Raw genomic sequence first — 12,912 nt, 5'->3', positions numbered from 1 at the left:
TGCTTATTCTACCTGTGTATTTTAATTTAGATTTTTAGTTTCATCTCCTCTTCCCTTAAAAAAATCTTACTAATCCTTAAATGACTTGACTCAAGGACTATATTTTAGAGTAAAGTGACCAAATCTTAGCCTTTTATATCCTATGCCTTAGGAAATAAATATTTAAATAAGAAGGAGTTTTCTCTGATGTTTGCTCTACAATATCATTATCATTTAGAATTTTTTTTTCTCATAGAGAAATGATTAGGATTCTCTTGAAAGAATTTATCCTGAGCAACTCCCCCACCTCATTTTATTATTTTTTCTTGTTATTACTTAGGGCTTTTTTGGATAGCTAATTTGTTTGGATTATATAAAATTTAAAGATCATAAATACTGACTATATCTGTTAAAAAGTATATGCTATCAAGTTAAAATGAGAGCTAGCAATTTGAAACAAAAGTTTACCATATTTCTTAAAACAAAATTCTTGACATTTTAAAGAGGCTTTATGAAACCTATGGAAAAGGTTGCTTCTTAGAGAAAGCCTTATGAAGCTATACTTACAGAAGCTAATAGACATTTTCACATTTATTTTAACTTCCAAGTCTGTTTTTTATCTGATAAAAGAAAATTGAGGAATAGAAATTTAAAGTAAATAATTATAATGAATAAGTTATTTATTTAAAAATATAAGCCTTAAGCTATATTATGAATTTTACTTTGAAATGGCAGTTAAAATAATTACCTTTTATTGTATGATTCTTATAGTGTACTTTATTGATACTTGTATATAAATACTACATTCTGGTTTTGAATTTTCAGTAAGCTTTTGAAAACAATATCTTAATTAGGATGCTGTTATAAAATATTTTATATTTTTAAGCATTGATTTGTTAAATATCTTTAAGCCAAATTTTTTTTTTAAACAAAAACAAATTTTCTGTTTTTTTTTCCTTAGGTTCATCCTCATCAGCACTGGCTTCTTTTTGAAGTATTTGATGAAAATCGTTTGGTAAGTTATTTTCTAGCAGAGTAAGAGAAGTGTGAAACATGAATGAAAACAGATAGTGAGAAAGAAAAAGGTGTTGATTGTTCTTATGCTATTTATTCCCTACATCCCTTTTATGGAGCCATTTCCTTCTTCAAGCATACTTAAATCTTGGATTTGATTCTTACTCTTATCTAATTGTCAGCTGATAATATTCCTTTCATTAAAAATCTAATAAGGTTTTATTACAATTTTCCCAGGAGTATTCACATTATAAAAAGGCTAGGAATACAAGTTGGAGAAAGAGCTTTGAATCTCATTTTCTTCCTTTGAAAAATAAACAGTTTAGACCAGATAATCTTTGAAGTCCCTTTCTTTTTTGTTTCTGTAGTGTTTTTCATTGTTTCCCATCATTGATTTAATATACTTTCAGGAGCCCAAGGGTCAAGGCAAGTACTTCTCTACTTTCTCTGAAAGGGTTTAGTTTAATGGGCAATCACAGTCCTTCACTTTTCCTTTCTTTATTTTCTTATTTCTTCTGGCAAAGAGCAGCCAGTTTACAACACCATTGCTAGTGATAAATAAACAAATTTATATAATTATTTATTCATTATTCAAATAAAGATTTGGTAGCTGTCTTTGAAAGATTAGTGAAAAATTGGACCAAGATATGATTTTAATATAGTGAAATGAATGCTCTGTTAAGTGCTATATTAAAATCTTTAGTTGTCCAGAGTATTTAATTTTTAAGCTCATTTCAGACTATCCTTGGTTATGTGTGTGTGTGTGTGTGTGTGTGTGTGTGTGTGTGTAGGAAACATGGACAAACATTTAATATATACTTTAAAACAACTTCATAATAAAGGGTCAGTTTCTCTTATACCATCCTCTTTTTCTGTTTTTTATGGTACTGTTCATGTTTGTCAGGATTAAAATTTTTTAAAAAAGAGCAGGCATGGCATAGAAGGTAGTTTTCCTCTTCAAGAAATGGGAACTTCCAAATGTTTATTTTGGAGCAAAACTCTAACTGGATCTAATCAATTCTAGACCATGAAGTCCTTGTAACTGTAGAAATGGTTAGGTTTGAAGGTTTATGTTCATCCCTCTAATATCCTCTCTCTCCTTGGTTCTCAGAGCTTGAGCTCCCACTTCCAGTCCTCTTGTCTTCTCTGGCTCTGGCTATGGCTGAGGCTCCCAGTTATATGCTCTCTTACAATTACATTATCATAGGTGGGAATCTTTTAGAACTAGATTAAGTACTAAGTACACGTACTGAATTAGAGAACTAGAATCATCATGCTAAACTAGATAATCATTGTCTCATTAATTCCACTGACTTAACACCTTGTAAGAATCCTTGTTTCAGAGTTCTGATCCATAACATTTACTTAAAAATACCAAAATTGAATTTACTCTCTTCCCATACCTAATCCTCTTTCTGACTTTTTATTTTCCTGATGACACCATCAGTCACCCATTCTCCCATTTATGAATATTGGTCTTAATTTTGACTCTTTGTTCTCACTTACCTTTCATATTTTGAATAGATTAATAAGTTCTTTTTATGCCATCTTCAGACTATCTCTTGCATTTGTCTCCTCCTCTTATTTCCTGTTGCTACCATCCTAACATAGATGAGAAATATCTTATGTTAGCAATAATATTGCTATTTACTTAGAATGTTGTAATAACTTAATAATAGATCTTCCCTTTCTGCTGCCTTTCTCTTTCCAATTCAGCTTTCACTTTTCTGCCAGACTAATTTTCTTTACATGGATCTGCTTTATGTTATTTCTCTGCTTCAAAATCTTAATGATTCCCTATAGTACTCTGCATAAAATTCTAATTCCTTTACATTATGTTCAGAGTCCTTAAAACAATGGAGTCACTTTTTCATGAATACTCATTTATTCCATGCATTCTATTATAACCAATCTGTATTACTCTCTGTCGTTCAAATATGTTATATCCGTATCTGCCTCCACTGATTTCTTTACCTTTTATTCCTCCATATGAATTTTATTTATCATTTTTCCCAACCCTACAAAGTTTATCCTTGGTTGTTTGATTAGTACTACAAAAAGAAGTCAGTTAATTTTGGTAATATTGTATTAGGCTGATTTGACCTACCCGTGAGCAATTAATGTTCCTTCATTATTTAGATCTGTATTTATTTCTCAAAAAATATGTTATAGTTGAATTACTATAGTTCCTGGATGTTTCTTGGTAAATATGCTCTCAAATACAATATAGCTTCTCTGGTTATTTTATTTTATTTATTTATTTATTTGTATTGCTGAGGCAATTGGGGTTAAGTGACTTGCGCAGGATCTCACAGCTAGGAAATGTTAAGTGTCTGAGAACAGATCTGAACTCATGTTCTCCTGACTTCAGGGCTGGTGCTGTATCCACTGCACCACCTAGATGCCCCCTCTTATGTTATTTTAAGTAGAATTTGTCTCTCTAACTGTTTTTTGCTGGAGTTTATTGGTAATAAATAGAAATGCTAGATTAATAGATGTTATATAATAATACATATTATATATACATAACATATATAACATAATAGGATAAATAGAAATACAGGATATATGTTTTATCCTGTATCATTATTGAACTTATTGATTATGTCATTGAGTTTTTGGTTTACTATAGAGTTCTTTTAATTATGCCATCATATCTATAAAAATGATAATTTTTGGGGGGTTGACTATTCTATTGATTCCTTTTGTTTTATTTTTGTAGTTAATATTTCTAGAACTGTGTTAAATAGTAGTGGTAATATTGAACATCCTTACTTTAACCTAGATCTTATTGGAGAATACTTTAATTTTTCTCCATTTTTTATTTTCTTAAGACAGTCATCCCTTAAAAATTTGTGGAGTTAGAGGCATACCACGCCTGCAATTGTGAAAAACTGCAAATAACTATAGGCCCCACCCAAAACTTTATTTTAATAATTTTGATCATATTTAACACAAAAAACAACTAATAATACCCATAAAAAGTTGCCATTTCTTTGTGAGAGATTAGTATATCACATGCTGCTGTGCAGAATCTTTGGAGCCTCAGATATAGCTGTAGCAAGTGTTTCTCAGATTGCCTTTCTTAAGAAAAATGCTAATCCATTACTACTTTGAAGGACTTATGATGAAAAATTCTATCCATATCCATATCAGAAGAAACTGATTTTGTTTTAACACAGATTGAGCATTCTCCCCCTCCCTTACTCCCTCTGCCTCTCTCTCTCTTCTTCTCCCTCTCTCCTTTCCCTCTCTCCCTCCCTCACCCACCCTCTCTGTCTCTGTGTGTGTGTCTCTCTCTCTCTGTCTCTATCTTCTCTGTCTGTCTCTATCTCTCTCTAATTTCTTGAGGGTTTTTATTTTCATTAGGGTGGGAGATCTATGTTTTCTCTCACAACTTGACTTTTGATGGAAATGTTTTGCATAATTTCACATGTGGTTTCTTCATTGTGGTTGGGAGATAAGGGAAAAGAACCTAGAACTCAGAATTTTTTTAAAAATGTAAAAAAAATTTTTGAATGTAACTGGGGAAAGTAGTAAATAAATAAATCAAATATAAAAAAAAATGTGCAGGATGTGATAATCACTACAACATAAGGTGATCACTAGGAGAGGAAATCACATGACTGAGTCTAGATAGTAGACAAAAGTTGTTCCCAAAGAGAGTGTGTAGCCCATAGTTATATAATAATACACTGAAACTTTTAACAAAATCAAAATTTTAGCACCTATTGATAAAATTATATAGTTGAGATCCAAGATAATTATTCCTGGCTTCTTTAATTTTGAGAAAATGAACTTGATTCAGAATTTTGGCATTGATTTGACATTTTTCTAGGTGTATCAATATGTTTTGGTTTTGATTAATCACAAATCCTTGCTAATATTAATCTTATACTTCCTTACAAAATCCATATTTACAAAGTATTTCTTCAGTTTGCTATGACAAATGATGATATGAATATTAATGTAGAAAGCAAAATAACATAAAAGATATAGTTATTAATTTCTGATGTTGACTTTAGTTAAGCACTAAGTAGCTTTATTTATGATGGTGTTTGATTACTTTGTCAATTTACATTCAAAGTATCCAAATAAGAAATCCCTTAGTTCAGATCTCAAGACCTTAGAAAACAGTAAAAAAAAAAAAAAATCACATTTAATAAGACCAGCTTGTGATACTAAATTTATTTGCTTATCTAAAACAAAATCATAAAGTAATAATTATCTTTATTATTCTTAACCTTTTCCCATTCTACATGTTACTACATTTTTATAGTAGAAAAATATATATAGTCTTTTGTTTTCCATGATTCATTTGATTAAAAATGCTTTTTAAAAACTAAAGAATGTTTTATGTAGTTTTTGGGAAAAAAATATGTTGAATTTTTATGTATTTGCTTAGAATACACTAATTAGAAAAATATATGAGTTTCTTAATTTGTAATTTTAAAAACTGAACTGGTTTTTTTGTTTATTTTAAATGAATTAGTAAATTTTTATTTATTGGAGTTCTGACTGTAAGTATAGGGTACTGATTTTAATCTGTTATTTTTTATTGAATTTTTTTATTTGAGTAAAATACCAGACCTGATCCATGGCTCTTTAGGAAGAATAAAATTTTAGACTTTTATTACTGATAGGATCATAGTACAATAAAGAATAAATATATAACTGAAAAAATAGTACAACTTCTGAAAAGATAAATTGTCTAATGTGCTTCGCTCTTAAGCTTTATAAGTTAATTATTACAGCAATTAATTTCACATTACTGTATTTAGTATGAGTACTCTGATGTAAATAAATATATACTTTGTTCATTAAAATAAACATGCTGCATAATGTTTGTTTATGTATGTTGAATAGCAAAACCAGCTAAATTTCATATGCCACTAGGGGCCAGCAAAGAGTTCTTTATAGGCTATCTGGACACTTGGCATTCAGATATGTTTATTTGAAGTATTAAGTCCTTTTTTCGACTTCTGAACTTAGCACAACACACTTAACTGGGTGGATTGGAGAAATAATTGAAACTGTGATGTGATGTGATGTGATATGATAAATGTTTCTTGGGGAGGGAGGGTCAAATACGAATTTTTCACGGGATGTTTTCTTGGCAGTTTTGATATTCAGAATATGAAAAGCATTATTTTAAAACTGTGCCACTTGGCTAAAATGGCATTCCAATTGCAGGAGAAAATATCCTTATCAGAATGACCTTAATTTTTATGATGAATAAAATTTATTTGATTAGTTTACCTTAAATTTCCCTTTGAATCTGTGACATTTATTTTCCCCTCAGTATTTTGGCATTCCTGATTTATTAAAACTTTATATTTGGGGATTTTAAAAAGTATAATTGGTAAATATTTCTCTGCATCAATCAACTTAACTGTATTCCTAGTATAGTTACTATTTGGAAAGTCAGTCTTTGATTTGATACTCAGTTACATGGGACTTCATTCCTACCAACTTCCTGTAATTTTATACCTTCGGGTAAAAATATTAGTGGTTAAACTCCTCTGGAGAAAATTTTTGCACGTTGATTCAAATAGTTAAATAGTTCACCTAGTGTAGCCAGAGAGAAAAATACTGTTTAAACTTGAAATGCTAGTGGATTGTTGTTCTTGTGTTATTCATTCATGCAAATGGGAGAAGGTATAATTGAAACAAGGTTGGCTGTGTTTGAGGCAGAGGGCTGCAGCTGAGCTCAGCTTAAAGGTCGCTGGAATTAAAGTGCTCTGTAAGTGAAGACATTTTGACTACTAGCAAGACTTTGAAATCCTAGGCTCTGGAATGAGTTGTTTGCTTCTTTATAGGATAACTATTATCTACTATTTTATTTTAGATAAAAGCTACAATTTAAAAGTTCTTTTAAATAGACTACACATGACTTTTGTCTTCAAATGTGGTACAGCTGCTGCTAGCTTGTCTTCAGACAGAGATTTGTTATGACTTTCATTTGCTAACATGTTTAAAAATGAGAACAAATGGCACAATTGCATTTTGCATCCAGAAGAAGCAATATTTGCTCACTTTCGGAAACCTCTGGAGATGAATTGGATAATAATATTCACATGTCCTTCAAAAGATCGAGAAAAATTTCAACATCTAACATTATTCACATGAAGCTGACTGCCAGTTTAGCCCCTCAAACACAGGAAAATACTAAGTCTCAGGAAGGAACAACTGAGCCTTCATCTCAAAATATTAGCAAAAAGAGCACCTTTCTACAGATTTCACTACAGCCTACAAGGTATAGTAGATGTCTAAAGTCTAACAATGTTATAACTACTGGTGAAGATAAAGTATCTACTCGTGTCTTAACAGGAGGAATTTATAGTGGAGCCACAGAAGATGATAAATTGAGTACTATACATGATGGCAGCCAATTAAGAATCTCTTCCATCGCTGACAGCCCATGTAGTATTTTAACCAGGGATAATGAATCTTTTAGCAGCAATTGTAGTGATTATGGATCATGTATGAGTACAAGTGTTGATAGTTCACATAACTGCATCGTTAACGATAGTAGTACATGTCCTCCAAGTGATGCTTTTTTCCATGGGACTTTATCCTATAAAGGCACAACCAAGAAGAGTTTGACAAATATTAATACTGTCCCATCTGAAGTTATTTCAAAAAATAGAAGTACAATTCCTTTTGACCAGGATGACTTGGAGCAAGGATTGGAGATGACGAAATTTCTAGAGAGAAAGAAATCTAAATTTCCACTAAAATGTTGTTCATCTTTGCTAATTTTCCCTAAGAGCCCTTCAGCTTCTCCAGTGAACTCAGGTACTTTACCAAGAAAAGGATCCTATCAAACTTCACACCAGTTCATTATTTCTTCCTGTGAACTTGCCGAAACTGAAGATGGTGCAACTTCTAAAGAATTCCTTTCTACAGCAATCAATGGACTCCGGCTATCTAAATCTATACATGCTCCAGGGAAAATTAGACACATTAAGCCACTTCATGTGAATGGTTCATTTAAAGAAAACATTTTTACTTCAAATAAGAATTCTAATAAGTTGGTTTGTGAAAAATCATCTGACAGCTGTTCTTGTGTTTCACTACATTTCAGCCAGCAAAGAGCATCTTTATCAAAAAGTGAAACAACAAATGGTCTTTGTAAACCAGAAATGTCAGCCGTGGAGTTTAAACTTAATTCTAGTTCAGAGCATATTGAGCTGATCCATAGCACATCTGCATGTCTGCCATCTCCCCCAAATGTGGACTGTCCAATCACTATTGAAAGAGAATTGGAAAGATTAAACTTAAAGACAAGCAAACCCTATCACACTTTACAAAGAAGTATTTCATTGGAAGGAACTTATCCAAATCTTTCTTGTTTATCCAGCTTTAAGCATAGTTGTTCCATGGCAGGGCCATCTCAATTACACATTCAGTTCACATCTGGAAATGAAGGCAAAGTGAGTAATTTTCCAAAAGAAGGCAAGAACTATTTCAAAAAAGAATTGTCTAATACTTTGAAACACTGTTATAAGGTAAGTTTCCTTTGGTACCTGTAATAAATTTTTTGACATTTGCATGAATATTTATGTGGGAATTTCTTGTATCTTGTATCTAAACCATAATAAAGCAATGTTAAAATTTCATTAAAATTTTCATAGTCTTTATGCTTAGCAAATTTTCCATGATCAAGAAGTTTATATTCAGAAATATATATTCTGAGCAATTTTAAGTAATTTTATATGCTATTTTATGTTATTTGAAAAGAAAGATGTACGTTTTGAAAACTTCTTGCCATTTTAAGCAATACAAAGTTTTTATGGCTTAAATGAAAGAAGCTTTAAATCATAATTGTTAAGTTTAATTTTATTTCAGTGACTTTTTTTTCTTTGACTAGTGGCATAGTAATTCCTGTGGTTTCATGTTCAGCTTTGCCTTACAAAACTGAAATACTAGCTTGATGATTTTTTGCTTCAATTATGCAATACAAAATTATCTAGATGCATAAAAATAGTGGTTCAAATATTTCAAGATAAGATCTACTGGTTTTTTTTACCAAATATGCTTTTATTAGATGATAGAGATGATAGATTAAGTACTGTACTGCATATTTATAACAGAAATAATAAAATGGCATTTACATTTGCACAAAGTTGTAACCACAGGAATTTTAAGTTTCCACCCTTTTCATTAGCCACTAGTTAAAACTCACTTTTATTTTATACCGTAATTCAGTCTTTCAATATTGCTTTTTAAATCATAATTTTTTGGATCTGATTTTGAGTAGCAGACATTTTGCATGATGTCCTACTTAAGTAATTAGTAAATTTCTTTTAGTGTATTGTCCTGTCCTAACAGCAAAAGTAGTTAACATTTATTTGACTTTTCTGTATTACTTAGTGTAAATATTTTAAGATTAGGGAAATTAAACTAAATTAAAAATACTATGCACTTAGATTTTGAAACCCTGGAAAATCATATATATCTTTTTTTAAAAATATGTAAGAAACAATTCCAGAGGATAAAAAGTATAAATTTTTCAAAAATTTTTTTTTCTGCCTAGTGCCATGGCTAATATTCTTGGGAATAGTGAAAAAGTAGTTACATGGTTCTTGCCCCCTAGAAACTTATAGTTTAATAGGAAAACAAGGTAACTTGAAGCAATAATCATGTAAAAAGAGCATTTGACTAGGAGTTAGGAGGCCTGTATTCTATTTTTAAATATCTGTTATTTTGTTTTTATTAATATTTTTATGTTAGTCATTTTCAGATAAATATCTCCTCTCAAAATGAGCCTTTAATTATAACAAAGAAAAATAGTTAAGCAAAACCAATCAGCCCAATGATCATGTCTGACTGTAAGTGCTGTATTCATATACCTAATTCACTACCTTTCTACCAAAAAGAGGACATTAACTCATCTTTTTATTTAAAGAGTGAAAATCTGTCTTCTCTCCTTATATCATTCCAATTGAGAGCACCAGAAAAATAAAGCCTATTACAAATGTATAGTAAATCAAAACACATTTCCATATTGGACATGTGCTGAAAAAATTTTCATTTATTCTACATCCACTTCACCTCTCTTTCAGGAAGTGGATAGCATGTTTCATTTGTCCTCTGAAATCATGGTTTGTCATTACATTGATAAGAGATCAACCTAATAGTACTCTATCATATTTATGGTTCATAAATTTGTTCATTCATTCCTCAATTGATGAATATCTACCACCTCAAAGAATTATAGTTTTGTTTATCCTTAGAATTTGTTTTGCCAGGGACTTGTCCTTCTCTTAATATGTCCTTCTCTTAATATGTCCTTCCTCAACTTCCTTTTCTCTCCTTCTCCCCTTTCCCTGTTAAATAAAATCCTATACTCAACTGTGTGTGTGTGTATGTGTATTGTTCTTATTTTGACCAGTTCCGATGGGAATGAACCACTCCTCCCATTACCTACTCCTTTTTATGAAAAATATAAATTTCCCAGATTTTCCTTTCCCTTCTCCCTTTCCTTTTTCATTCCTTTCTTAAGATTATTAAGGGACAACAGCTACTTCTAAAGTTAAGAGTTCAAAATGTTGGAGTTTGTTCTCAGAGGACAGCCGGTTTAGAGGCTTAGAGCCCTTCAGATGTCTCCAAATCCAAAGGTTCTGTCCTTCAGCCTCTGCCTCTGCCTTCTTCTGCCTCCAACAGAGATGGAAGATCTCTCTTATCTCCTTCTGGGGAGCCCAGCACCAACTTGCCGCGGAGAGAGGGCTTCTGGCGTAGCTCCACTGAAATCCCAAAAGTGTTCTCTGCAGCAGAGTCGTTTCTCTCGAGTCTAGCGCGATCAGCCAGCCAAGAGGAAAATATGTATTCTGCCATAGATCCTTCATCGCTGGCTTTTTATCTGCCTCTTCTGAGAGAATGGGATTATGGGTTTTCTCCCATAGTGCTCTCTGGCCCAATGACTTTAAGGGAGGTGTGAACTCTCTTGAAGTTAGAAAGTGTACTTTGTGAAGCTAGCATACTTGTGGAGTCCAATGAGTAAAGGTGGGAACACAAGCCTTGTCTTGATTAGTTCTACTTAGTACCTTGTTTCAGGTTCTGGCCAAAACAACTTCTTGTAAGATTAGATCAACTCTAATTACTTAGCAGTTAGTAAGGATTCCAACATCTCCCCCTTTCTTTTGTTTTAAAACATAGGGGGTTTCTGAGGGGGTACACATAAATCCATCAATATGGGCCAGAACTTTGTAACAGATATACATGGTATACATAAATCCATCAATATGGGAGGCATTATACATAATTTACATGAGCACATAGTAATATAACACAGGCTAGTAGTAATGTAACAAATAACAAGAATCAATCTGAAAATTTACACATGTCCTTACTAACTGCTAACTAATTAGAGTTGATCTAATCTTACAAGAAGATGTTTTGGGCAGAACCTGAAACAAGGTACTAAGTAGAACTAAGTTCAATGAGTTCACACCTCCCTTGAAGCTCGTTGGGCCAGAGAGCACTATGGGAGATAACCCATAATCCCTCTCTCTCGTATCCCACAATTCCTCCCTCTTGGATAAAAGAAACAGACAGAAGCTCTCGGTCAGATTTCAGTAGAGTTACGCCAGAAGCCCTCTCTCCGAGGCAAGGCAGAATATTTTCCACTTGGCTAGCAGTCCAGTACCCAGACATGACCAATCAACCAGAAAGCCATATGATGGGAGAAGGGGATTACACAGTCAACCAGCCAGGAAGCAACCTGATGGCAGAAGGGAATTACAATTGGGGAGAATAGAGCTGTATGCAGCTGGGACAACTGAGATACCCCCTGGAGAGGTGAAATCTGTTCCTCTCCAGCCTATGGATCCCTTACCTCCAGGCACAGTAGGCTTGACCATTTCACCTTCTTGTATGTACAAAACAGTGTCCATCCACACACTGATGTGGGAAACTGGGGAATGTGTAGATAATATCCCAGTCACTAATACAGGTAGTCAATGTGTGACTTATCACCCAGGAGACGTAGTAGCATCAGGGTTACTCATACAGAATCCTAATAAGCAGACTCGTGATAGTCACCCAGGTTCTGACTCCAGACCACAAAAACCAGAAATATACTGGACAGCAGCAGTAACGGCTGACCGACCTATGCTCACTATCTATATAAATGGCCTACCATTGGAAGGATTGGTAGACACAGGTGCGGATCGTACAGTTATTAGAGGTGCCAGTTGGCCCAGTCACTGGCCAAAGATTAAAGCAGATACCTATATGTCTGGAGTAGGAGGATCAATAGCAGCTGAAGTTAGTGCTGCCCCTATGAGATGGACTTTTGAAGGCAAAACAGGAGTTTTTACTCCTTTTATAGTTGAAAAAATCCCCATCAATCTGTGGGGAAGAGACGTTTTACAACAATTGGGGTTAAAAATGAGTACTTCGGTTTTTTAAGCAGGGCTGCTGTTGAAGGCCTGCCAACACTTTCACCTATTCCTATCCAATGGAAAACTGATACACCAGTGTGGATAGAACAGTGGCCCTTAAGTAGCGATAAAATTCAGGCCTTATTAGATATAATACAGGAGCAGCTTGAACAAGGGCATTTACAACCTTCTCTAAGTCCTTGGAATTCACCAGTGTTCGTTGTAAAAAAGAAATCAGGAAAATGGAGGATGCTCACTGATTTAAGAAAAGTGAACGAACAGATGGAAACTATGGGAACTCTTCAGCCTGGACTTCCATCTCCTACTCAGCTTCCTAGAGAATGGCCTCTTTGGGTTATAATTTGTTTCAAAATCATTCATATTTCTCTATAGGAAAGTATTAATAATATAAAACTGTCAATGGGTTTTGCATTAAACCTCCATATAAAGTAGGAGAAAGAACTAATGATTTACATGTTTATATTATTTTAAGGTTTAAGGTATAGTTGTGAGCCTCTAAGGTCATACAACT

At 33.0% G+C, this 12,912-nt stretch overlaps 1 protein-coding gene across 5 annotated transcripts in view; it reads left to right on the top strand.

The window, feature by feature from the left end:
* The window catches only part of NEDD4 (NEDD4 E3 ubiquitin protein ligase), a 113,087-nt gene that overhangs the window by 23,352 nt on the left and 76,823 nt on the right, over positions 1-12,912 (top strand). For 4 of the 5 annotated variants that reach the window (XM_051980704.1, XM_051980702.1, XM_051980703.1 and 1 more), the window contains exon 1: positions 6,984-8,504. In XM_051980704.1, coding sequence (XP_051836664.1) covers positions 6,984-8,504 — 1,521 coding nt within the window. Of the gene's footprint in view, positions 1-940; positions 995-6,983; positions 8,505-12,912 lie in introns of those variants that run through there. The other variant, XM_051980705.1, reaches the window with a different exon arrangement.

The sequence above is a fragment of the Antechinus flavipes genome, chromosome 2, assembly GCF_016432865.1.
Source record: "Antechinus flavipes isolate AdamAnt ecotype Samford, QLD, Australia chromosome 2, AdamAnt_v2, whole genome shotgun sequence".
Taxonomy (NCBI): Eukaryota; Metazoa; Chordata; class Mammalia; order Dasyuromorphia; family Dasyuridae; genus Antechinus; species Antechinus flavipes.
This window is presented reverse-complemented; position numbering and strand designations above follow the sequence as displayed.